Source organism: Mustela nivalis, assembly GCF_964662115.1.
Source record: "Mustela nivalis genome assembly, chromosome: 20".
In the NCBI taxonomy this organism is placed as follows: domain Eukaryota; kingdom Metazoa; phylum Chordata; class Mammalia; order Carnivora; family Mustelidae; genus Mustela; species Mustela nivalis.
The window spans coordinates 7,609,729-7,637,307 of record NC_139039.1 but is presented as its reverse complement, the minus strand read 5'-3'; the positions used below and the strand labels follow the sequence as shown (position 1 = coordinate 7,637,307).

Below are 27,579 nucleotides of genomic sequence, written 5' to 3'. Positions count from 1 at the left end.
AATAGTATTTATTTTTGGAAGCGAAGTGCTATGTTTCTATAGCCAAGCAGTCTTTTATCTGCATTTTTACTGGGTTCGTAATGTCTTAAATCCGTAAAAATAATCCCTGCTCTGCTTAAGCACCGGTAAGAATTAAATCGTTCATGTGAGATTGCTTTTGAATTGTGAAACTTCCCTTGAATATGTAAGGTATTTTATCCTGGAGATGCCGAAACGTAGTGGTAACAAATTGCTAGCACTCTAGCTTCTTTCTGGAAACGGCTTCGTTTGTTCTGGCTCTTGCTGAAATTATTGTTTGCATGGTTCTTATTTTCTTTATTAGCCCTTGAGAGTGTGATGGATAATGAGAGTTTTTACTGAAGGTTGCCTTGAGAGTTGCTCAAAGGTGATGATGGAAGATTTCACTGTAGGATTGCTGACCTTCAGGAATTACTTTTTTTTTTTTTTTTTTTTTTGGCAATTAAGTGAATTTGCCTCTTTGGAATTCTGAAGCTCTAAATACTGAAACTTCATTGAACGGGAAGACACCATTTCTTTTCTGGTTAACACTGTTTTTGCTGTGCTTTTCATAGATGGTTAACATTTACCAGTCTGTAAGATGAAGTATAGTATATACATTTGGAGTTTTAGTAATCCATGATTGTTTGTGTTTGCAAATATTAATAAGACTATATTTTTAATGTTAATGTATGTATTATTGGATACTTGCATATAAATGAATGGAAGATCTTTATGCTTTTTAAAAAAATTTTAAGATTTTATTTATTTGAGAGAGAGCATGAGGGAGCATGGGGAGTGGGCAGAGAGAGAGGGAGAAGCAGACTCCATGCAGAGCAGGGAGTCCGACTCAGGGCTGGATCCCAGGGCACCTGAGCAGAAGTCAGATGCTTAACAGATTGAGCCACCCACACGCACCTAGAATAGCCTTATGGGTCTTAACCATGGCTTTAACAGTTTATGGCCAATCCTTCATTTAAGCGTGGTCATGCTTTCAAAATTTAGTCAACATTTATGGAGTTCCTGTAAGACACCATGCTTAATGCTTATGGACGGGCAAAGGGTGACCAAATGGGCTAAAGTCTTTATGGGAGATGTATAAAACCTTGGGGGAGGTTTATAGTATAAGTGGTATTTGATCTCATCTACATCAGGGAATGTTCAAGTCAAAGGATATGAATGTGTTCTAAGGAGAAGAAAGAGTTTTTGTGAGAGTATGGAAGGATAAAAGAACATGACTTGTTAGGGAATGAAGAGAATGTCTGCAGGTGATCTACAGGAAAGGGAGGCAAGGAAGAAACTAAGGTAGATTGGTACCCATTGGTACAGCCTTCTATTCCATGATAAGACGTTTGGACTTTACCCTGTAGGAAGTTCTTTGGGCAAGAAGGTTTTTCAGATTCCATACGACATAACTAGATTTGCGATTAAGGTAACTGGCAAAGCAGGGGAAGACAGAACACAGGAGGGAGAGACTGGAGGCTGGGAGAGACCAGCTGAGAGGCTTTTGTAATAGTTAGCAATGAGTCAACTCCTATTTCTCCAGGGGAATGTTCCTCCGAAATCAGCTGACTAAATTTTTGCAATACAGGATGTTTAAAACATGCACTGAAACATTTTCTGTTAATGAAGAGGAATTTGAGGACTCAGTAACACCCACACATTAGTTACAGTAGAAGTTGAATAGGTTTTAGTAGGATCTTTACTACCATTTATAACGTGTCAGTGAGGAAATGCAATATAAATTCCAAAGGGCTGACACTTAACAGTAAACTTAAAACCGCCAAAACTGAGGCTGACAAAGGTAATTTTCTATTATTGTGAAAAAATAACAAGGGGAATTGGGTATGAAACTTTTTCCGATTTTCTCTTTTAAGGTAGTAATTATGATGCAGACCTAGATTTTTTTTTTTTAAAGGCTAGATTCTAAAGACATTGAGTTTTAAAGCTTACTTATGGTGAATCACTATAAAACAAACTACATGGTAAGAGTTTAAGTCCGTACTAATTTTGTCTTGGGTGCCAGCAAATTACTTGAATTTGTATCTTTGTGTTTTTGCTGTAAAGGAGAATGACGTCTTTTAAATTTCAAGGTAGTTTTGCTTTTAACTTTAAAGTAAAAAAGAAAACATTTATAGCTAATATATATACAAAACAAGTTATAGGTTCAAGGCAATTTTCAAAAAAACATTTAAATTTTATGTCACGAAAGTTGACTTTATATTTGTTTTTTGTTAAAAATCCTAGTTTAGGGGTGCCTGAGTGGCTCAGTGGGTTAAAGCCTCTGCCTTTGGCTCAGGTCGTGATCCCAGGGCCCTGGCATCGATGGCTCTGCATTCGGGCTCTCTGCTCAGCAGGAAGACTGCTGCCTTCTCTGTCTCTCTCTCTCTCTCTCTCTCTGACTGCCTCTCTGCCTGCTTGTGATCTCTGTCAAATAAATAAATAAATAAATAAAATCTTGGGCACCTGGGTGGCTCAGTGGGTTAAACCACTGCCTTTGGCTCAGGTCATGATCTCAGGGTCCTGGGATCGAGTCCTGCATCGGGCTCTCTGCTCAGCAGGGAGCCTGCTTCCCCCTCTCTCTCTCTCTGCCTGCCTCTCCATCTACTTGTGATCTCTGTCAAATAAATAAATAACATCTTTAAAAATAAATAAATAAATAAAATCTTTAAAGAAAAAAAAAGAGATCCTGGTTTATTGTAGAATTTCTCTGAAGGTGCAAGATCTGAGTAACTGAAAGCTTTTTCTTGAAATATGCACAACCTCAGATATATGACATAGATAATAGCCTCCTGATACTTTTTCCCTTTGATATGTAATATATCTCAGAGTCTTAGAGTTATGCTGTCCTTTGAGTCAGTGCTATAGGACTGCCTCCTAAGTAGATCTTGGTATCACTTTGAACTGTACAATCTTTTTTGTATATTGGGAGATTATTCTAGTTTATTTTTCATTTTGTGATATTGTTATTTTAGTCAAATCATTTTTCCTGAAGTGATCATATGTGAGATGCTCCTTGAATCAGACCTTTTAAGAATGAATTAGGAAACCTGAGAAGTTCACCTAATGTGGTCAGTTTTTAACTATGCAGTTGTTTCTGAGTTTGTGTTTATCTTAACATAAGAATTAGAGTATTTTAGTTTATAAGAAGGAAACATGATGCCACTGCCAGACATTTGTTATGCTGTAGGACAGTATATGGGAAATGCCTTTTTCCCATTGACATATTTTTCTTTTAATGAGATTTTTCATGGTTTAACTCATTTTAGGAGGTTCCCCCCCCTTCCTTTTATAGTATTCCTTAGAACCCTTATGCAAGTAGACCCCTGGAGAGCCTGTTCCATTGGCTTCACCAATAAATTAAAATTCTTTGTGAATAGAAGCTCTGATCCTAGCTACCTGAGAGGGGTGGCTAAGCATTCTATAGCAGAGCCATACAATGAAATAGAACATTGACGTTAAATGACAAATGTGTGGACCACGTGGATTTCTGGAGAATTGGCATTAAAAAGATACTCGTCATAAAAATAAAGCTTAATTCTGGTTGTACATGACAATTAACAAGTAGGAGATCTGTTATGAATGACTCTATAAAGATAAGAAGGCATTTACTCAACATGTAGTCATCAAATACTTACTGTACCAGAGCAGGAAACACATGATCCATAAATTATATTGTCCTTATAAGGTATCATTCTTTGTCTCAAGAAACTGAAATTCCTTGCTAGAGGAGCTTTAAGTTCTCGAGGGCATTAAATCTTCTAAGTGGTTGGTGGTTTTCCCATAGGGGCACTTAAAAACAAACAACAGCAAAAGCTCTGTTTCTTTTTAAATGTGAAGACGGGTAAATGGTAAAAAAAACAAAAAACAAACAAAAAAAAACTCACTCAAAAAATATAAGAAGGTAGGACATAGCAATTGAAATTATAATTATTTTTGAGTATAATTATTAGTATATGATATTTATTTGAGGCTGACCTTGTGAATGGAATGGAAATATGTGGCTCAAAGTAACAGGGTTTTCTGGATTTAATTACAGTAATTTCTCTTTTAAAAGAATTCAGGCAACAAAATTATTTTATTCATGCTCTATATGGAACTCAGGTTTATCTTCTATATAGAGTGAAAGTATTTAAAGGTGGCTGTTTGTTTACATAATAGGCAGGAAGGAAATGAGAAAAGCCCATGACTGAGAATTCACATTTGTTTGCTTTGCAATTAAGTAGAATTCTCTTGTTTCCCTCTACTACAGTTACTATTCTGAAACATATACTTAGACTTTCTTCAAAACACAGTTCATTAAAAGATCTAAGGAGTCAGAGGAATAAAGAAGTGCAACTAGCACCCTTCTCTTTCACTAAGTTGAAGACTCTTTAAGTTTCATGTTTCAGCTCTTATTTTTATCTCCAGCCCATGTTTCCTAGTAATCTGATTTTTGACAGTGTGCTTATTCTGTCAAATTCCAAAGTAACAAATCTGTATCCTCTGCTAGTTGATTGTATTAAGATTTTTATTTTCATTGTGAACTATATGCTTATATTGTTTTTCAGTGGGGGGCAGTTTTGTCCCCGGAAGGCATCTGGGGGATATTTTTAGTTGTCACACTGATAGTTCTTCTGGCATCTAGTGGATAGAGGCCATGAAAGCTACTAAACATCCTACGTTGCACAAGGCAGCCCCCCACAGCAAAGAATTTTCTGGCCCCAAATGTCAGCAGTGCTGAGGCTTGAAGCTTTGTACAAATAATGTGCATGCACTTCCTTTATAGTAACATGGGAAACATGTAATTTTGGTTCCCATGAGAAGGTTGCTACTATTTGGGATTAAAAAGAAAAGGGAATTCGGGAAAAAATATGTACATTTGTTATGATGTTCTTGGAACTCCTTATGGCACTCAGAAAGATCCTTGGATTTTAAAACCAAGAAGTCAGTATTGGAATAACAGTTTGACATAGAGAAGTTATTTTTGGGTGCTATAATTTTGAGAGTCTTATTAAAAATAAAGGATTAACTATGTTGTTGTTGTTTTCCTAACAAGAATTATGCTTTAAAGTGAGAAGGGCAGAAAGAGTTTTCTGTCTTATTTTCCTATACTGGATTGCTATTCTTTGCTAACAGCCTCACAGAAAGATCCATAGTTTTATACCTGATATTATAAAGTTATTTAACCTGTTTCAGATTGAAAGCTCTTTAAATATCTGCCTGCCCAATTGTAGTTCTCTTTTCTGAGACATTTCTTTTTCTCTGTGATTTCTTCTGAGTTGAATGAGATGAAAAAAAAAACAAAAAACAAAAAACTTGAGTTGCATATTGTTTAGCTTCTAGTGTTAACAGTTCCCTGAACCTGTTACGATATATGTCAAAGCCTGTAAAGATTTACCTAAAAAACTTTCTAGTTTGAAATAACGCTAGGGTCATAGGAAATTGCAAATAAATGTACACAGTGATTCATTTTTTGTTACACAGAGCTTCTAATTTATTACCTGCTAAAAGAATTTTATTCTTGCCAACTATTGCACCACTGAGACAGAACAGGAACTTGCAGAAAAACCCTGGCCCCCTCAGAGCACCAATGGCAATAACCCATTTCTCTAGTCCAGCTTGCAGGTGGCTGTATGTGATCAGGAAGCCAGAAGCCATAAGCTGGAAACAAGCAACAGGACCCAATTTACAACAGGTGTGCTCCTACAAAGACCAGACCAAACCAGACCAGTCAGAGCCAAATGGACCCAGCTCTGACTTTTTGCTGACTTTTCTCCCCAATATAATGTTATATATTATGCCCAGCGGTGGAAACTTAACATGCAAATGAAACATAACATGTGTGAAGCATGGTTGATCAACTGGGGCCCAGTTTCCTGTATTTCCCCAGTGCTACATGCTTAGATGTCACTCCTTTCCTACCTCAGCTGCTTTAAAAACTTTCCCTGGCCATTGTTTACGGAGCTAGCCCAAGGACACTTTGCTTTGTGCTATCTGCCTTTTGCTCCGGCAGAAGCCCCTGATAAAAGTCTTGCTTGACCATACCTGCTTGGCATCTTATCAGTTTTCGTTGCCCAGAGTGCCGGGAGTCTGGTTCTGTAACATCACCACATTTCTAGTAGTTGAACAACTTATCATGATCTAGAGTGAAATTAAGGTAATATTGAAACTTGTATTTTTAGCAATTTGAAAACAACAGAGGTCATTGAAACATTTCTTCTGGGTGGGGCAGTAGTCCTGTACCTCAGTTGATGTAAGATTAAAGATATTTTATCTAGTGATCTGAAGCCACCATTTGTGAAGGCCTTGGGGATTTCTTTTGACATGGTTCCCCATTAACAATTCCAAATATCTGAATGATATTTTATTATAGTATGTCATAAGTATGCCTTGGATTAGCTTATGGCCACTTTTGTGAGTATTGGAGTCTATCTCTGGTGTTCTCATGTAATGACTTGAAGCCATCTTAGATAGCATAATATGCCATAGTATAAAGATATAAGGGGTTTGAAGTTGGGTAAAGAGTTTGAAAACTGTTAGTATGAAATGTATTGTATTAGATAGGATACAATTTGTTTTCCTTTTGTATCTTTTTTAAAATCCCAAGTTAGACAAGATTATAGACTTTTTTTTTTTTAAAGATTTTGTTTATTTGACAGAGAGAGACAGGGAGAGAGGGAACACAAACAGGGGGAGTGGGAGAGGGAGCAGCAGGCTTCCGGCTGAGCAGGAGCCCAATATGGGACTCCATCCCAGAACCCTGAGATCAAGACCTAAGCCGAAGACAGCCGCCGCTCAATGACTGAGCCACCTAGGAGCCCCAGAATAGACATTTTTATATACAGTGATATCTTGGAGAAAGTTAGCTGTAAATGCTTCATTTTAATCTGTATTTGAGAAATCTGAGAGGTGTAAAACTTAATATGTGAATGAGTACTCAGTTTGGATCCAAAGGAAGAGAATGGGAGTAGGGAGACCAGGTAAGAAGGACCGGGTCTTGTAGGTGTGAGGTTAGTAAGGATGAGGAAGGAACTTTGGGAGATGCTAGATAATCAGCACTTTAAATGGATTATGCCTTTTTGTTGAACAAATACTCTTTTTTTCCCCTTATAATTCTGAAGGTAGTACAGGGATTATGCATTACTCATTGTAAAAACAAATTCAAACCATACAGACATGGAGGGATGCAGGAAACAAGTCCCATGTCCTTATCTCAATGTTCCATATCTCTGTGTGTGTATATATCTAAACCACATTCATGAGGAGGCTTAAGACTAGCATACACAAACAGAAAGACTGAGGGAAGAACAGACACATTTTTCTCTCAGTGGATCGAGTGTATTGTGACAACTCCTTCAAATAAGTTTTGTACATTTACTTATGATATTTACATGTTTACATATGATATTTTATAGTCTCATATATGCAATATGATGTAATGTTTCATAAATGCTGTACTGCAGAGTTGATTAAAATGAAGTTTCTCCCCTCATCCCACTCCCTATAGGTAGCTACTTTAAAATATAATTTATTTTATCATAGAAAATTATAAACACACATAACAGCAGAGAGAATAATGAACTCACATGTACCCATTACCCAACTTCAATATAATTTCATATGTATCTCTTCCCTCACACACACTCTATTTTGATACAAATCCTAGACATCATATAATTTTGTCTGTGTAAGACATAAGGACTTTAAAAAGAAACCTTATCCACAATATGGTTATTACACATAAAGAAAATTAACAGTAATTTTTCAGGGTCATCAAGATTTCCCTGATTGTTTCAGAATTTGTTTTTTTCCATTTATTTGTTGAATTAGAATCCAAAGAGGTCCATACATTTATAAGGCTCTTTAACTTATGGAAGTCCTTTCTTCCCCTCACCCTCTCCTGGGCACTTATTTGTGAGGGAAATTCCACTTAATTAAATTATTTTGTAATATACAGACATAGAGAGAGATGGAATTTTCATTCATGGTCCTTAAGTGGTGACCATCTACTTCATCACGTTCACTGAAAATAAATTGACATGCCATCAGCAAAGATCCTGGAAGAAGATAATTGTGTTGGGCGTATTGAGAGACCTTGTATCAGACTCCAGGAAGGGGTGTCTTACTAAAGGAATTCCTTGGGCAATTTTGATTATACTCCATTTTTGCTCTAGTGATGACTTTGGAACCCAAGTTCCACTTAGCTGTGATTCCACTGTGCAGTAAACTGAGCAGGATTGGAATTGGGACTAAGTCTGGATGATTGTTTTGAGTTCTTCACTGTTAATAAATTTTATCAGAAGTGAGTTTTTGTTTTTAGGACACATTAATGGCAGTAATGTAATGTTGAGATAATTGCTACGTTGTTAAGTGTGTATTTATTAAAGTTAACCAATCAGGCATTGAAAGTAATTTTTCTAATTGTCCTTGTTTGTTTCATAAGTATTCCAATACCATATCAGGGCGATATGATATGATTATGATATGGGATGAAGGGAGAGACTTCATTTTAATCAACTCTGCAGTATAGCATTTATGAAACATTATATCATATTGCACATATATGAGGCTATAAAATGTCATATGTAGACATGTAAATATCATAAGTAAATGTACGAAACTTGTTTGAAGGAGTTGTCACAATGCACTCGATCCACTGAGAGAAAAATGTGTCTGTTCTCGCTCAGTCTTCTGTTTGTGTTGCTAGTCATTCATTTTGGGTGAGGGTGAAAAATGGGAGATGAGTAAATGGTGCTGGTCTCCAGATGCCTTCCCTCCACTTCCTCTCCAAAGCACTTTTTTTTTCTTGTGTGTATACCTTCAGATTTATTTTAAGGAAAAGGGTGAATAAGATTTATAGCAAGAAATTGTTTGAAAATGATCGCTGTGTATGCACTATGAGGACTTACATCCCTTTAAATGAAAATATTCTTCCCCTCATACTTATCAAGTAAATTGCTATTTTTTGGGTAAAATACACACGCACACCATATATATGAATGTCACATGATTTTCCTGTGATTTAAACATTCAGCCTTTGATTTCCATTACATTTTAGTACCATTTAGTTTTTCACATTTACTTGTTATGTAATATTTATTATTCCTTTTTCTCTAGGCTTTCAACAGACCTCACATCTCTCTTCTTATGAAATTATAACTCCTTGGAGATTAACTAGAGAACGAAGAGAAGCCCCTAGGCCCTATTCAAAACAGGCAAGTTATCTCTTGAGAAGTATGTATGTGTTTAAATTTTACTTTTTTTTTTTTTTTAAAGATAGTGTGTTACTTTCAGCAGAGGTTGGTTCACTGAGAAGTGTTGGCCAGTGAACAGTACACTACCATACATATGGCACTGATATCCATTGGTCATTATTCTAGTAAAAGTAATATATTGATCCTTAGTAGCTTTTTTTTTTTTTTTTTTTGAAAGACAGATGGTCAACTTGAAACATAACAGAATGAAATAATTAAATAAAATTCTATGACCAGGGTAGGATGTGGATTATTTAGTTTTCTAACCCTTTTCTCACTGGTCTTGGTTACAATGGCCTTTTCATAATAATAAGAATTAATCTCTCTCTTAGCTTATGATAGGTAGAATACATCATACTGTATCTTCACAGACTCTGGAGAATAGTAGTATGTTACATGTATGTATTTCATTATATGGGAATGTTCACTCAGAAGTGAGTAGAAGAAACATTACTGTGTTGTTAACGGGGTAACCAGTACACAAAAATGATTATTATTATTATTATTATTTTTTAAAGATTTTATTTATTTATTTGACAGACAGAGATCACAAGTAGGCAGAGAGGCAGGCGGAGAGAAAGAGGAGGAAGCAGGCTCCCTGCCTAGCAGAGAGCCCGATGCGGGGCTCGATCCCAGGACTCTGGGATCATGACCTGAGGCGAAGGCAGAGGCTTTAACCCACTGAGCCACCCAGGTGCCCCCACAAAAATTATTTTTTATACTGTTTTCTTCAACTGTAAAGTTCAGAAATACTAAGTTTGGAATTCATTTGATTTTGCAAACTCTTCAACTTTAGAAAAGTATAATCTAACTTTATTATAATTTAAAAGTAACAGATGATGCAGGATAGAGTTTAGCTTATTATGTCTGAATCTCTGGTATATTCATAAGTAGAAGGGAGTGCATACATTGTTCAGGGACTGGGCCTTATAGAAAGAACACTGGAGTTTAGAGGCAGGAGCGTTTGGTTCTTGCCCGCCCTCTGGGTACTACCTCTAGTTGCATACGTCATTCACCTCTAGTTCTTCTCTATTAAGTAAGGAATAAATGGCCCTACAGTTTATAATTCTTCCTTCCTTTTGTTTTGAACTGGATGTTCTACCATTTGATTATGTTTTGTCTTAGGATGGAATTAATGTGTACTTGCTTCATTATTTTTCTCCTTTTCTTCACTTTTTAGCACAGGGACTATGCTTTCGACTTTATTGTGTTTCTGATTTCTACATCAGTACTGCACACATAGGTACTTGTGATCATAACAAATGTCATTCATATGCCCTGATAAATATTTGAACAAGTAAAAGCATGGTTTGGGCATTGGAGATACGCCAGTGAACAAAACAGACACAATTCATGATCTTATGGAGCTTCCATTCTATCAGGATGGGGGTAGGGGGATTCAGTAAACAAAGAAATAATATAAATGAATAATGTAGATTATTTAAGGTGATAGTATGTGCTCTTGAGAAAATTATACCAGGAAGGTGGATAGTGAGTGCTGGAAGTGAGGGTATGGGTGGGGTAAGAGGGTTTGTATTTTTTTAGTAGGGCAGCCTAGGAAAGCCTTACTGAGAAGTTGACCCTTGAGTAAAGACCGGAAGCAGGGGAATGAGCAATCGGGACAGATATTTGGGCAAACAGTACAGTATCAGGAAACAACTCTCAGACTCTTCAGAATTTCTGTGACAATAGGACAGCCAAGAGCAGACAGGATAGAACAGCACACGCCAAAACTGTGAAGGTGGAAGGAGCTTGGAGTTTTTGTTGTTGTTTCTAACTTTCTTTTGTTTAATTTTTAGTTTTGATTCTTTTCTTATTGGAGTATAATTAATATACAATGTTATATTAGTGTCAGATGTACAGTTTAATGACTTAGTAATTCTATACATGACTCAGTGCTCACCTTAAGTGAAGTCACCATCTGTCACCAAAGTTATTACCATCCTACTGACTGTATTCTCTATGCTGTACTTTTCATCTCTGTTGTCTTATTTATTTTGTCACTGGAAGTTTGTACCTAGGAGCTTGGTATTTTTGATGCCTAAGTTGAGATTGAGGTAGGTCACAGGTAGCTCACGTTGTGAAAATAGAGTGTTAGGAGCTGTAACTTGGTCTAGGCCCTAGAAGTGGGCTCTTGATGAGTTCCAGAAGAGGGGATCATGCTATTTCTTGGCAAAACGTTAACTTAGAGCCCAGAAACAATAAGGAAAATAAGAGGTCACTTCTGATAATATTATTTGTTGAGTCCCTCTGTGACTTTTCTTTTTGGTCAAAGAGTTAATGGAAAGTGAAATCTCATGGTTCTAGGGATCACAGTAAGCACTTCTGGTGGATGAACTGGTGAGCTGCTGGGGAAGTTGTTTGAGATAAAGAAGAGGGGCCTGTGAACTTGAGCTTGTGTAAGTGCAGGTTACCTTATCTCAGTTCATTGGCTCAGATGCTGTCATTTGTAAGACACACTGTTGTTTAATAGACCACTAATTATGGGGAGCCTGCGTGGCTCAGTGGGTTAAAGCCTCTGCCTTCTGCTCAGGTCATGATCCCAGTGTCCTGGGATCGAGCCCCGCATCAGGTCTGCTCCGCAGAGAGCCTGCTTCCTCCTCTCTCTCTGCCTGCCTCTCTGCCTACTTGTGATCTCTGTCTGTCAAATAAATAAAATCTTAAGAAAAAAAAAAAAAATAGACCACTAATTACAAAAGAAACAGAGGCCTGCCAGTTCGACTGCTGCACCTTTGTTTGATGCATCCTGATTTCAGAGATGTTCATTTGAGGGGAAAAAAGTGGGTTTTAGAAGTGGTGAAATGTGGTAAGCTGTGTGAAGCCATAAAATCATAAGAGTATGAATTTCAACTTTTGGGTGACCAGAAATAAAGATAATCCCTTGAAACTAAGAAATGCATTTCACTTAAACAAAAGGGAAGAAGTATTTTACCTTGTAGTTAATATATGACCACACTTAATAGAAATAATTTCTGAAGTTACAACTGAATTATAAATGAATTTAAGGAAAGTTTAGATAGACATGCAAGTGTTTTCCCACAATGGGTTATTAAAGGAAGGTAGGGATGATCAGAGTATCTTTTTATTATTTAAGAGCAGTTACAAGGTTCTGTAAAACAATTTCAGTTAGTGCCAGATTATTTTAACTCAGGATGGAATTTCTAGTCTTATAAATACCTGTTGTTGAAAAGTGATTTATAAGATGGTGTTTTATTGTTTTTTCTTTTTCCCCCTGTGCTTTTAGGTGTCTTATATCATCCAAGCTGAAGGAAAAGAGCATATTATTCACTTGGAAAGAAACAAGTAAGAAATTTAATTTACTTTGGCTTTTTGGTTTAAAAAATAGTATGTTTTTAAAGAGTGTATTTTATTTTATGTATTTTTTTAAGAAATATTTTATTTATTTATTTGAGAGAGAGAGAGCATGAGAGGGGAGAAGGTCAGAGGGAGAAGCAGACTCCTCATGGAGCTGGGGGCCTGATGCCGGACTTGATCCTGGGACTTCAGAATCATGGCCTGAGCTGGAGGCAGTCGCTTAACCAACTGAGCCACCCAGGCACCCAAAGATAGTGTATTTTAAATAGCATATTTAAATAGTCTGTTTAGTTAGATATTGTTCAGTAGATTGATAAAAAGGTGAGAATAACAGGAGTAGCAGTGTGGAAAAGTCATACTATTTTTGGTTTCCGTTGACGTTAGAGCAAGGGAAAATAAATTAAATTAAAGCCAAAGAAAGTTGTATTTCAGGAGAAAACTTTTTAGTTGTCATTGGCCTAAGTAACAACTAAGCAGGGGTAAAGAAGTCTTTAATAGCTATATCAGTCTGCTTGTGCTGCCATAACAAAATAACGCAGACTTTAAAAAAAAAAAAAGGAAGTTTATTTTTCTCACAGTTCTGGAAACCAGAAGTCCAAGATCAAGGGGCCAGCTGGGCTGGTGTCTGGAGAGGGCTCTCCCCTTGAGTTGCAGATGGCCATCTTCTCATGCTGCGCTTACATGGCCTCCTTGTTATGGGGGGTGGGGGTTAGGGGAAGGAGCAAGCTCTGTGGTGTCTCTTGTAATAGGGACACCAATTCTGTCAGTTTAGGACCTTACTCTCATGACCTTATTTAACCATAATTACTTCCTTAGTAGCTCCATTTCCAAATATAGCCACACTGGCTGTGAGGCTTCAACATACGAATTTTTTTGCAGGGGTTGAGCATGGGGAGAGGGGATGGTCACGATACTTAGGATGCAAGAGTAGTCTCTCACCACTCCCTTTTAATCCCTTCTCCACATTTTGGCATGTTTTCACCTGACTCCACTTTGGTAATCTGTTTTCTTTGACCCACCTCTTGAAATGCCAAGTTTTTAACCATGCTGAGTCACCCACTTTCCTGTGGTCTGTCTCTCCCTTTTCCTTTTTCTTTCTTTCTTTTTATTTTTTTTATAATTCTAATTTTTTTTTAAATTCTAATTTTTTTTCTTTCTTTCTTTTTTAAAAAAGATTTATTTATCTCTTTGAGAGAGAGAGAGAGAGAGCACACAAGTGTGAAGGTCAGAGGGAGAAGGAGAGAGAATCTCAAGCAGGCTCCCCACTGAGCATGTACCCTGATGTGGGACTTGACCTCATGACCCTGAGATCACAGCCTGAGCTAAAACCGAGAGTCAGTTGCTTAACTGACTGTGCCCCCAGGTGCCCCCACCTTTCCCTTTTCTTATGTAGCACAACTTAAATCTTAGTGAAAAATCCTAGAAAAAAAAAAGTCGCCTGATAAGCCCATCTACAGTGAGGTGTGAATGAGGGAGATATAAAGTATTTCTGCCTAAGGACATGGTGTTCAAAGCATAGTCCTGGAACCTCTCAGCAGCCCTTGAGAATTTGTCAAGTGCAAATTCACTGGACTAACCCTAGAATGAAGTAAACGTTTGGGAGGTGTCATAGCAATTTGTGTTTTAACAAGCTTTCTAGATGTTTTAACAAGCTTTCTAGATGCATTTTGTGCATCCTCAAGTTTGAGTAAGACTTTTAATCCAGAAGAGGATGTTAATCCAAAGGGTTTGAGTCCCCCTAGCAGGAGTTCAGGCAGTGCAACAGATATGGTCCAGCAGACTTTCTGAAGCCTTCTACTGTATTTGATGGACATTAACATTTATTGAACATTTTCTATGTCCCAGGCACTGTATTAGGTACTTTTAGGTATACTATTTATATAATTCTCACAAAACTCCTGAAGGATCTTGCTTGACTCTAATGTAATGATGTCAATATGTAAAAAACCCTAATAGATCCAAATATTTTCTTCTGTTCCTTTCTGTAGGACTTGTAAATTAATTCAATTAATTAGTTAATTGAATTAATTTAATTAAAATTAATTAAAATAATAGAGTTGACCTTTGAACAACATATGTTTGAACCAATGGATTGGCTTATATGTGGATTCTTTTCAATAAATATATGTACAATACTGTAGATGATTTTCTCTTCCTTATAATCTTATGATTTTCTTTTTTTCTTCTTCTTTTTTTTTTTTTTTGAGAGAGTGAGAGATAGGGAGAGAGAGAAAGAGCGCTAGCATGGGGTAGGGAGAGGGGCAGAGAAAAAAGGAGAGAGATAGTCTTGCCCAGTATGGGGCCCACTGTGGGGCCTGATCTCCCAACCCTGAGATCATGACCTGAGCTAAAATCCAAAATTGGACGCTTGACCAAGTGAGCCACCCAGGCAACCCCCCTCACTGCCCCTTTTTTCCCTAAGAGAGAGAGAGAGAGAGGAGGGGAGGAGCAGAGGGAGAGAGAGAATCTTAAGGTGGTTCCATGCCCCACATGGAGTCTGACTCAGGGCTCAGTCTCACAACCCTGAGATCATGACCTGAGCTGATATCAAGAGTGTGACTCTTAACTGACTGAGCCACCCAGGTACCCCCTTATGCTTTTCTTGACAACATTTTCTTTGGCTTACTTTATTGAAAGAATACAGTGTAAAATACATATAATGTGTAAAATACGTGTTAATTGACCACTTACATTATCCATAAGGCTTCTGGTCAACAGTGGGCTGTTAGTAGTTACGTATTTAGGGAGTCAAAAATTATATTTGGGTTTTTGACTTCATGGGGTGTCAGTGCCCCAAAGTCCTATGTTGTTTAAGGATCAACTATAGTTTCTTATGTTTGTATAGTTTTCATCTTATAAAGCATTTTAATAACCTTTATCTCATTTATTGTATTGTTATAATCTAAATGTTGAGCAGTGTCTGTTGTCCTCATTTTATGCATTAAGAATATCAAGGTTCAGAGAAATTCCTTGACTTGCTCAAACGTAGTTTGTAAGGTTTTAAGCTGAGGTACAAGTCCCAAGTCATTTGACCAGAAGTCTGGTGATCTACATATGTATGTTATGTCTGCTCTGTATTACTATGCTTCTTGATTTGGTGGCAAATGGTACTTTTCCAGGCATTTGTAAGAGTTGTTAGGCCTTTGAGTATCTTTGAAAGGTGGTCACCAAAGCTAGTGATCACTAATAAAAAGCACAGTGGATATCTTTAATAGAATGGCTCAGATGCATTCTTTGTAGTAATAGGGAAATTATGAAATTCAATAAAGGAGTGACTGTGTTCTGGTAAATGCACATTTTTTTTTCCATAGAATAGTGGTCTTAACTCTTTTTAGGTCTCAAATCCCTCAAGAATTTGGTTAAGGCCATGAACCCTTCTTGTGGAAGAGGGTACGTAATCACTTACATGGAGTATTTGGCAGGAACTAGGGTTATGGGAAAGAAGAGATCACATCTTTTTTGTGCAGGTGCTGCAAGATTTAAAAATGAAATGGAAGGGTAAGTTAAATATGTCAGTTTTATTACTGATAAGGGCTGGGTGGAGGATTTAGCTTAGAATGAAAGCCTGGTGGGCCTCTTAATCCTGAACTCCAGCATCAGGCAGAGTGGCCTCTAGGTAGCACATTCATGTCAGTGCTACCTAGTGGTTGCTCCCCTTCTGGAGAAGCATAGCAGAATTTGCTCTCTGGGTAGGCAGTGACTTCAGAGCAGAGCAAACTATCTCCAGTTTATTCTTTTCAGATTCACCACTAGATGGAGGGTGTGTGTTTGTGTGTGTTTGTGTGTGTGTGTGTGTGTTGGGGAGAGACTGGAGAGGAGGCACTGCACTGATAAACAGGGTTGAGTAATTAAAAGGACTGCAGATGCCTTAGGCTACTCTCAGGCTCACTCTGGGAGCTTTTAAAAAAGGTGAATGATACAGTGCTTCAGGACAAAGAAAGTGCAGATAATCAAGGGGATTGAAAACTTTATGTACATCCCAGATGTGCTTTGTCTCTAGATTACAAACCTGTGAGATAAGTGTGTGGCGTCTTACTTTCAGGGGAGCCCAGGCACATGTTTACACAAGGGGTCTTTTATACCACCCTGGTCAGGTAGCCAAAGACAGGCCGTGTAACTGATTCAAATGCCTGCAAACCATCAATCTCTCTATCTTTAAACAGTATAGGCAAGCTGAGCCTGGCTGCCTCCGGGGGCGTTGGGAACTTTAAATGGCACACTGTAAATCACTAGCTAGCACACTCCCTTCCTGACGTGTCCATAAGCCCTGGAGATAAGCATGGAGCTGCTCTGGTCCTGCAAATGACAGATTCTTTGTTTGACCAAACTTCAGTCAGGCTTCTGGACCTTCTAGGTGTATCAGTGCACTTCCTTGTAAAATCCAGTTTTGGTAAGAACCCTACTAATTCAATTTAGCACGAACCACTAACCCCCTTGTCCTCGATTTCTGATCATTCTGGACATGTGATCAGGCTCCTCATTTTTTAGCTGTCCCCAGGTGACGTCTGATCACCATGTCCTGTTTCCAGCAAGTATCTGTTAGGTTGCTTTAGCTAGAACCCCCCCTCGCCCCTGAAATTTCCTGTCAGTAGTTTTCTATCCATTGCCACCCTGCCCCTTGGCTATAAATTCCCCCTTGCTCATGCTGTATTTGCAGTTGGTCCTTCTCTCACTCCTCCACTATGAAATCCTTTTGAAATGGTCTTAACACTTAGTGTAATGATCCTGAATGAAGTGTGCCTCACTGTCTTTAAAGGTGTCATTGGGTAATTTTTTTCTTTGACAGTCATTGTGCCATGACTCAGATTCATCATTGGACCCCCGGATCTCTCACCCAGGGCCCTAAGTATGCACCTTTGAAGGCTTGTCTTCATTCCTGGCTGATTGATTGGGGATCCATTGGTGAGTCTGACTCCTGAACTGTTGCACCAGACAAACGTCTATTGACGCTGGTAAGGACAGATTTTGATTTTTAAGATACTGATTATACTCTTTGAAGCTGGGTTAGAGTCCCACGCTTTTTTTTTTTTTTTTTTTTTTTTTTTTTTTTTTGCAAGGTACCTGCTGGGCTGGAAGGTCTTCCTGGCTCCTTGTTCTGAGTGGGGATCATTCCCTGACTCCCTGGGCTGGAATCTTCTTCCTCCTGGCTCTCCCTGAGGTCTGTCTCTTTTCTCTGTTGTATCCCTCTTCTCCCAGGGGAACTTCTCAGCCAACTGAAATCCCTTTCCTCAAACTCCTGCTGACTTTCTGCTGGGTCTGCTTACTTTCTTATTGACATGATTTTGGTGAGGGTAATTTGGAACTTCATTGTCCTCTTTGGGAAACTTGAGATCTCTCCAACCTCAATACTCCCTGTACCTCTCCCTTCCTGCTGCTTCTGCTCCTCCTTCCTCCTCTTATTACCTTCAGTCTTCCCTCTAGTTTCTTTGAATCCTTTGCGATGTAGCTCTTCCAGCCCCTACCGTCTCTGTCCCTTGGTCCACCCTTGTTGACTTTTCCCTTCCCACTTCAGCCTTCAGCTCTCCACAGCCCCTGCAATTGCAGACGCCTTAACCTCCATTGGGCCCTCTCAAGGGAGTCAGGTACCCCTGACAGCAACTCTCTGAGACTTAGAAGAGGGAAAAAAACCCGACTATTTGGAAATAGAGTTGGACATTTTATCTACTTATGGACTTTGGAAATGTCCAGACAGCACTTGGATGTCTTTTCAGTCAGTCATCTAAAATTCAGTCTGTTGCCTTCGTAAGATTATACATCACAGTAAAAAAAATCTTAAAAGTTTCCACAGTCATTGGTAGACAAGTCACCTTAACTGGTCCATTTGCCACAAACACAATTCAGGTGAAAATACAAAGGGGAGATAAACCAGTGAGACTGCATTACTGTTTTACTGACTCACGGCTAAAATTTTGGAACGGAAGCGGTAAGATCTCTATTTGTGTATGTCTGTGTGTTTATATCTGTTTATATATGTGTGTACGATAGATGTGCTCCTGCCTCTGGATGGAATGATCAGATTAATTTATAAAATCCCTTAAAGGAGAGGTGCCTGGGTGGCTCAGTTGGTTAGGTGTCCGACTGATGATTTTGGTGATCAGGTCATGATATCGTAGGTGGTGAGATGAAGCCCTGTGTGGAGCTCTGCACTCAGTAGGGAGTCACTTGAGGTTCTCTCCCTCTGCCCCACCCACCACTTTTGATGTCTGTGCATGCTCTCTCTCTCAAATAAATAAATATATTTAAAAAAAAAAAAAAAATCCCTTAAAGGAGTTCTGTTCGTATTGGCTTTGGCTAATGAACACTTATATAAATTTTCTTAAAACTCAGAAATAAAGAAACTAACTTGGCTATAAATTCTTTTTTTTTTTTTGAAGTTTGCATGATTTGGGAAAATCTTTCATAAATAAAGCTAACTTTAAAATTATTGATAAAATTATTGATAAACTGACATCAGAGTTTTCAGCATTAAATATGTAATGGAGATACAAAGTTTTTTCCTACCAGTGTTTACCAGTCAAACAAACTTGTTATTTCTGCTAGATGTTTAAGATTTTAAACTATAAATCTAACCTAAAAACAAAATGTATAATAAAAAGGAATTGCTTAATGTGTGTCAAGCACAGCAGTTAACAAAGACAAAGAAGAAAGAATCAGATGAATAACTTTGTAGGTTCTTTAGCTTGTTTGCATCTGTGATTTTTTTTTTTTTTTGATACTTGCTTGACTTGTCAACAGGAAAAAATAACTTAAGATGATGGATGGCTAGCTTTGTTTAGTTAATGTCTTTGAAATTATGTAATTCAAACATAATTGTTAAGTTCAAGTAAACTAAATAGGTATAAATGGGATGAAAGTTTATAAATGAACTTCTCAATGATCATTCTGTTTTATAATAGGTCTCCTTAAAAATAGTTTTAAAAACCTCTTCATAACTTTAAATGTTCAAGCTGTACAAAGTTAAGTTAGTGATGTATATTTATTGGCTGTCTAGATCTCATTCCCAAATTAGAGAAAATATTGAAACATTAATTGATGAACATTAATTTTATTCATTTTTGGCATCTCATTTTTAATATGGTATAGAAAAGCTAAGTATACTTGAATCTGTGAATAAACATGATAAAGTTGTGCTATGAAAAAGACACATGTCTCTAGGAATTATGAAATGATAATACTCTTAAACCTGCTATAGTATGATAATATGTGAATTTGCAGTTGTCCACTTCCTGTTTTTCAGTGAAAAGCTGAGTTTCTGATGGTTAAAAATGTAGTCAGGATATGCAAATGAAACTACTAGGAATAATAAGGGTAAAGAAAAATAACTTTATAAAAAGGGAAGTAATATGTATTTTTGATAAGGGAAGGTATGAAGGACAAGTTTTTGTTAGGGGGAAAAGAGTAATTTTTGTAAAGTGGGACTGGTTGTTCCAGAATGCTAAAGAAGAAAAGAGTAGGATGAAAACCGAATGCTTATAAGAAAAATTTCTTACAAGATTTGAGGAAAAGAAACCTTGGAAAAGGAATCTGTAGCTGCCCAAGATTGGATGGATTTATTTGTAGGGTTTTTATATATTTATTTATCTTAACTTTTAAAAATTCGCCTTAGTATTAATAGCACACTGATGTGAAACCATTATTTGGTTTTCTCTCTGTGTTAAAGCAACAAAGTTTTTTTAGATTATTTGTTTGCTCTTAATTAGAAATTGTAAAAAAAAAAGTTGTTTTTCTTTACCTTTTAAGTAATATGCCTGGGAAAACAAGATTTTGTGTTTTAAACAATTTCTTGTGTTTCATGTCAATCAGTTCTTTGATTGAAAACCAGGTGTTCTTGATAGTAAGAGGCTAAGAATTTTTGTAACTAGGTAGTTTTGTGTATTTGCCTTTGAGATCTTTGAATTGTGAGTTTGGTTAAATGGATAACTAAGGATTGTTTCCCAGTGACCTGTGATCTTGTTTAGTCAGATGGTCGGACCTTCAGACCTTTGTGACAGCTTCTCCAAGCTCTAAGAAGAGTTGTTTTGTCAACCATAAGAAGAGTTTTTTGACCTCAGATTAACTTTGAGATTTCCTAGATGACCCCTGGAAAATCTCATTGTTTTTGTCTCTCTCCTTATAAAAAGAGACACGTTTGAAACTAAAGAGACTCTTAATCTCACAAAACAAACTGAGGGTTGCCAGGGAGAGGAGTGCAGGGAGAAGGTGGCTGGGTTATGGACTTTGGGGAGGGTATGTGCTGTGGTGAGTGCTGTGAAGTGTGTAAGCCTGATAATTCACAGACTTGTACCCCCAGGGCTAATAATACATTACATGTTAATAAAAAATAAAAAAATTTAAAAAAAGGTTCATGTTCAATTAGGCTTATTTAATATATTAAATTACTTGGGAAGCATTGTCAAATAAGTGACGATTGTACATACAATACAGGTATGTGTTGTATTTGCGTATAGAAATTGTATGATGTTCACAGAAATTTGCCAGTACCTTTATTGTTGAGTTATTAACTTAAATTGGGTGGCACAGAAGTAACAAAATGTCCTTGTCAATAGCATTGTGGTGAACTCTCATCAGGTCTTTAACCTGAACAATTTTGTCACTCACAGAAAGTAACAATATTACTGTGATTCTTCTCTAGAAGTGTTTATAACTGTGTAAGAATTTCCAGAGTTTATATGCAAGCAATGAATCTTGGAACACTACATCAAAAACTAATGACGTACTGTATGGTGACTGACATAATATTTAAAAAAAAAAAAAGAATTTCCTGAATTAATGAAGAAACAGATGGATTCATAAAAACTACTAACCCAGGATTAAGTACAGCAAGACTTACTTATATGGGCCTAAATGAACTGATGAAGATGATTATAATTTTTTTTTGTAACTTTGTTTGAAACATTGCTGGTTCTTTAATTTTTTTTTCTTTCCAAATTTAAGGAAGACCTTTTCTCTTTTCTTAAGCTAAGTGTAACTTACAGCAATTTGTAATTTATACCTTTGTAAACAGAACTGAAGCACTGATCTTTCCTTCCTACCTGAGCTCTCTAGAAATTGAAAGCTCTTAGAGAATATTCTTATTTTCATGGCAGTATAGTTATTTATATAAGTTATTGAGAATCTGTTCTCCTTGTACCAGAATACATTTGGAAACCTTAGTTATATCACCAAGGTTTTTGTAATGTCATATTTGAGAATGATATGCTTCAGATCAGATACGACTAGACAGCTTTAAGGAACTAAGGCTGACTTTAGGGAGCCAATGTTAATAAACCACACCCCTTGGAAAAACCAGCGTCTATCTGGCTTACGGGGTTTCCTGCCTTAAATGTGAGTAAGGAAGGTCATTTCTGGCAGGTCCAGGAACCTCAAGGTATTTTGAGAACCCTGAGAAGAGAGGAATTCTCCTGTGTGTATAAGTACCACCGGCAAAAAAAAAAAAAAAAAAAGAAAAAAATCTAGTGGTGAGTTCTTCATGTGGCTTCCCAGCCCTTAGAGGCTTTTAAAAGTCCAATCTAAGATTCCTTTTGAAGTGTTGCAGTAAATCAAACTCAAACAAGGGCCAATGCAGTCAGTATTTTTACTAGGCTTATGTAAATAATCAGACCAGGTTTAATTAGACTAGGTTTACTTTGCAAACAGATTAGTCTTACTTTGATTATCTCTGACAGAAATGAGGGTGACTGTAGAGAGAAATTGTTTTTCACTGCAGTGGAAAACTGCAGTATACCCTTGCTGGCTCATCTTGCTAGTTTTTTTTTTTTTTTTTTAAATAAAGATTTATTTGTTTATTTATTTTAGAGAGAGGTAGAGTGAGCATGTGTGAGCAGGGGAGGGGCAGAGGGAAAGAGAGAATCTCAAGCCGACTCTGCCCTGAGTGTGGAGCCCGGTGTGGGGCTTGATCTCCCAACCTGAGCTGAAACCAGGAGTCAGAGGCCCAACCGACTGAGCCACCCAGGTGCCCCTCTTTTTGCCAGTTTTTACCAAATCCTGAAATCTTCTGGTTTCCTCCAATAGCTGGCTACAACTCTCCAAATTAACATTTCCAATTTTTCTCCCTTCTGACTTGAAATCTTTGAGAATTAAGACCGACCTTTTCATGAAGCTCTGCAAGTTGTAGCTGGACAAATTCACATAAACTCCCCCCTCTTCCCCCCAATTTTTTTTCGCCACAGCAGACATGTATGGGCAACCTTCCTGTCTCCTGCTGTATGGCCCATTCAGAAAGTTCAGCAGAACGCCTGATGCCATCACCAGAGGCATTCAGACTGCCACCCAGGAACTTGTCAGATGGCCAATGCCATCCTCTACCATACTTCAAGAACTTCAAATCTAAAAACTCTGATCACTGCCCATTGGACTTAGAAACTGGGTTTCTAACTATTAGTCTTTGTTTTTTTTTTATTTTCATAGCAACTGTCCTCATTAAATGTCTGACTGCTAGCAGCATCCAGCAATTGTCCTTTAATACCAACTTCCAGTAGATGATTCAGCTGATCCTTAATGAACAGAAGGCATCCAGACAGAAAAAGGGATTTTTATTGTTGAGAGGAAAGAAGGTTGTCTCTTCTTGAACAAGAGGGAGACTGACAAACAGCCTTTGCCTGACCAAACTTTAGTCAGGCTGTTGAACCTTCTTGCATTGGTGCACTTCCCTGTCAAGTCTGGTTTTATTAAGAACTCCTCCCCCCTTACCCCATTTCTGATCCCTCTGGCCGTGTAGTCACATTCCTCATCCTTTAGGACCCTCCAGGTGGTTTGCGTTCACTCTGGCCTGTCTTCATTGAGAATCTGTTAGGTTCGTTTAGCTACACCACCTCTCAATGCTCATACTTCTAGTTAGTAATTTTCTGTCCACTGATCCCTGATACCCTGACTCTTGGCTATAAATTCCCAGTTGCCCATGCCCAACTTCTCTGGAGTTGATCCTTGGTTCTCCCTCCCTGTAAAATAACCATTGCAGTGGTTCCTCTCCCTGTCACAGTGGAGCCGAATGAAGTCTGCCTTACCATCTTTAACAGGTGTCACCGAATAGTTTTTTCTTTAATGAAGATGACCCTGTCTTTACATGTATGGTTTACAGTACTGAGTTCCTTTAACACACAAGGGAGCTTCAGGAATCCACAGTAATTGTTTCGTCGAACTGACACAGATTTTGCCCCTATACTTACCAGGCTAAAGTAGTGAGTGCTTCTTGTTTATAGAGGACTTTTAGGAAAGAGTAAAAAACACAGTTTCTTCTGGAAATATGTGCTGTATAACCTTATTTGTACCTTTCCTATGTGGTGTATCAGAAAAATTAAAAGACATTACTTGTGTTTTTTACAACCAGAGTTTTTATGACCAGTAAAACAAATTATGCAGCCTGCATTCTTCATGAGGAAGCAATGCACACGATTTTAGATTTAAGTCTATTCATGAGCTTTTTGTTTTATAGTAGCTCCCTCTTTAAAATAATAATTTGTCAGGTAAAAGTTTTTATTCCTACTTATCTCTTCTAGGAGTGCTGCCTTATGAGTTGTGTTCTTAGTTGTATATAGATTAAAATTATTTTAAATGATGTGTCTTATTCCTCTTCCAGTGATCTTTTGCCCCAAGATTTTGTAGTTTATACCTACAATAAGGAAGGGGCTCTGATCTCTGACCATCCTGATGTACAGGTAATATATTTTCCTCTTGATCTTATAGCAAATTTAAAATAATTATAATTTAAAAATGAGTTTTGTTCACATATGCAAGACTGTATATTGCAGTCACCAAGGGCCATTCTTGACATTATAATACATGGAGTTGTTCCGGGAAGGGGGTGGGTGGGGGGATGCCTTTACACAGAGTAGACTATAGTTTATAGTTCTCCAGGTACTTGGTAGTCAGGTTTTTTTTTTTTTTAAGTTCGGGAAAAGAATCTCCTATTTAATGGTAATCCTTATTGCTTATGAAGGGGGAATGTTTGCTATATTGTAATGTATATTTATGTTTCTGAAAGCACATCTTCCTTATTAAATCATTTAACTTGCCATTAGTTCTTAATAAAGAACAAACATTTGTATGTTTTACTAAAAACAGTTCTTTTCTCAAGAAATGTGGCCTACATTGCATCAGAGAACAGAGTATTCCTGAGGACAGAACTGGCCGGGAATACTTGAAATGATTGGCAGCTGCCGAATTCGGCTTTATGTGTTATTAAATTAGAGCATAAACATTTCTAGTGTCATTTGAGAAGAGTGTTCTATAGTCCCTTTTGGCAGTTAGGCATTCTGTATTTTTTTCTTCTGGATTAATGCCCAGGAGAAGTCTTTGTTCTGATTAAACGTGTTATTTTTTTCCTGAGCTTTGTAATGTTTGGCTAGGTTGAATTATTCATGTTAGTTATGCACTTCTGCAGTACTCTTCCAATAAATAGAAGGCAAACCTTTAGTTTAGATTAATTACTAGTGCTTAAAGAAATAAGGATACGCTGACAGACTTAACTCTTTTCTGGTTCATTTTCTGATTCTTTTTAGTATCTTATTTTCCATTGTTTAACAGCAAACTAGTAGAGCAGCTTCAACTTATATGATAGCGTAAACCAGATCACAAATAACCAACGCGTGCATTTGTTCATCTACCCATTCAATTATTTATCCAGAGATTACTATGACGTGAAGCCAAAGGCCACATAATTTAAGCCACTTGACAAAAGCGGTGATTGTAAAGACTTTTGTTTTTGCCCCTTGGGAGAAGTTTCTTGGTGGAGGTTTTGGAGATATACTCTGTTTGTACTTAATCACTTTATTTGCTGGTCATGTTACTTTAACTTATCTGTACCTTACTATCTGCACTTTAAAGTGGGAATAATAATTACAAGGCCACATAATTTAAGCCACTTGACAAAAGCGGTGATTGTAAAGACTTTTGTTTTTGCCCCTTGGGAGAAGTTTCTTGGTGGAGGTTTTGGAGATATACTCTGTTTGGACTTAATCACTTTATTTGCTGGTCATGTTACTTTAACTTATCTGTACCTTACTATCTGCACTTTAAAGTGGGAATAATAATTACAACTTCAAGGAGTTACTTGAAGGCTTAAGTGAGTTAATACCTTTTTTTTTTTTTAAAGATTTTATTTATTTGGCAGAGAGAGATCACAAGTAGGCAGAGAAGCAGGCAGGGAGAGAGAGAGAGTAGCAGGTTCCCCACTGAGCAGAGAGCCTGACTTGGAGCATGATCCCAGGACCCCAAGACCACGACCCAAGCCAGAGGCAGAGGATCAACCCACTGAGCCACCCAGGCACCTCGAATTAATACCTTTTTATAAAAATTGAAGCGTAGTTGACATACAATATTATATTTGTTTTAGGTGCACAACGTAGTGATTCAGTGGTTATATACATTGTGATGGGACAAATCTAGCTCCCATCTGTCACCATATGTAACACTGTATGTTACATATGTAACATTGTTACATGTTATTAATTCTGTTCCTTATGCTGTACTTTGTATCTTCATTAAATGAGCTAATACTTGTAAGATACTTGGAACAGATAGCCTGACCATTTTTAACTCAATGCATATTATTATTTGTTGTTATTAAAAAAATACATACTTAAAACTGTTAAAAATAGGTTTCAGTCATAGAAATTTATGCAGCTGTTATCTTCCAAGTAGTATTATGGGATTATGGGTGATTGAAAAATATAAACTAAGACAGATGAAGTCTTTTACTTACTTCTTGGTTATTAAATATTGTTCAGATAGATAAAAGCATGCCTATAGACTTGAGATACCAATTATAACTTTGGTACTGGGACTTTTTGACATATGGCTATATTGCCAGATATCATAGTGACATTACTTTTGTTTATAAAATACAGTTAAATTACACTGAAAATTTAAATGCTTTCCCTTATGATCTATTTAAGATGAAAGTAATTCATAAAGCCATTAGGAGTCTTTTATCATCAGTGTCTTTCACAAAGGTCTTTTCACAAAAAACCTAAGCTCTAATAATCACATTATACAAGTTGTTGTGTCAAATAAAACTCCAAATTACTATGTGTTAAAACTTTGGGGTACCTTGCAAATGCATCAACCAGTGTCTTAACTAATTTTCTAATTAATACTCTTTGATCTGAAAAATATATTGACTGGCCAGGCTTGCTGGGCTGTGGCTGGGCATTTTTTTTTTTTTTTAATTTTATTTATTTGACAGAGAGAGATCACAAGTAGGCAGAGAGGCAGGCAGAGAGAGAGAGAGGAGGAAGCAGGCTCCCCGCTGAGCAGAGAGCCGGATGCGGAACTCGATCCCAGGACCCTGAGATCATGACCTGAGCCGAAGGCAGCGGCTTAACGCACTGAGCCACCCAGGCGCCCACTGGGCATTTTTATATCAGAGTTCTGTATGTTTCCCTCCCTCCTTCCTGTATGTTGAGTTTTTTGCTTGTAGTTTGCATGTTTCTAAAATTGTGGCATTTGCACCTTTACTGTTATCACAAAGTTTAGATGTTTTATAAACTTATGAAATATGATTCGTTGTTTATTTTTATTTATTTATATTTAGTTTCATTAATTAATTAATTTTTAGGATTATATATATTTATTTGACAGACAGAGATCACAAGTAGGCAGAGAGGCAGGCAGAGAGAGGGGAGGGGAAGCAGGCTCTCGCTGAGCAGAGAGCCCCATGGGTGCTCAATCCCAGGACCCTGGGATCGTGACCTGAGCGGAAGGCAGAGGCTTAACCCACTGAGCCACCCAGGTGCCCCCGATTCCTTGATTTTTAAAAGTGCATTGAAGACTTTGGAAAGATTAAATAAACCCAAGTCATTTAAAAAATACCATCGAGTTGATAGATCGAGTGACCAAGTGCTGGATTTCAGTCCTGTCAAATAAGAGAGCTTCTACTATAACTTAAACTAGAAACATTTAATATTGGAGTGCCATGAGTTAGAAGTATTATTACATCATCAGTGCTACCTCATTGGTAATAAATAGTAGAAGGTCTTTATTTTCCTCTAGTGAGAATAAGGCAATATCAAAACTAGACTTTAACACAAAGGAC

General features: G+C 37.4%; 1 protein-coding gene across 1 annotated transcript in view; it reads left to right on the top strand.

The window, feature by feature from the left end:
* ADAM9 (ADAM metallopeptidase domain 9) overlaps positions 1-27,579 on the top strand; it is a 148,815-nt gene that overhangs the window by 1,039 nt on the left and 120,197 nt on the right. The window contains exons 2-4 of the mRNA XM_082715345.1: positions 9,097-9,194; positions 12,478-12,536; positions 24,124-24,202. Of these exons, the coding sequence (XP_082571471.1) occupies positions 9,097-9,194; positions 12,478-12,536; positions 24,124-24,202 (236 nt within the window). The remainder of the gene's footprint in view (positions 1-9,096; positions 9,195-12,477; positions 12,537-24,123; positions 24,203-27,579) is intronic.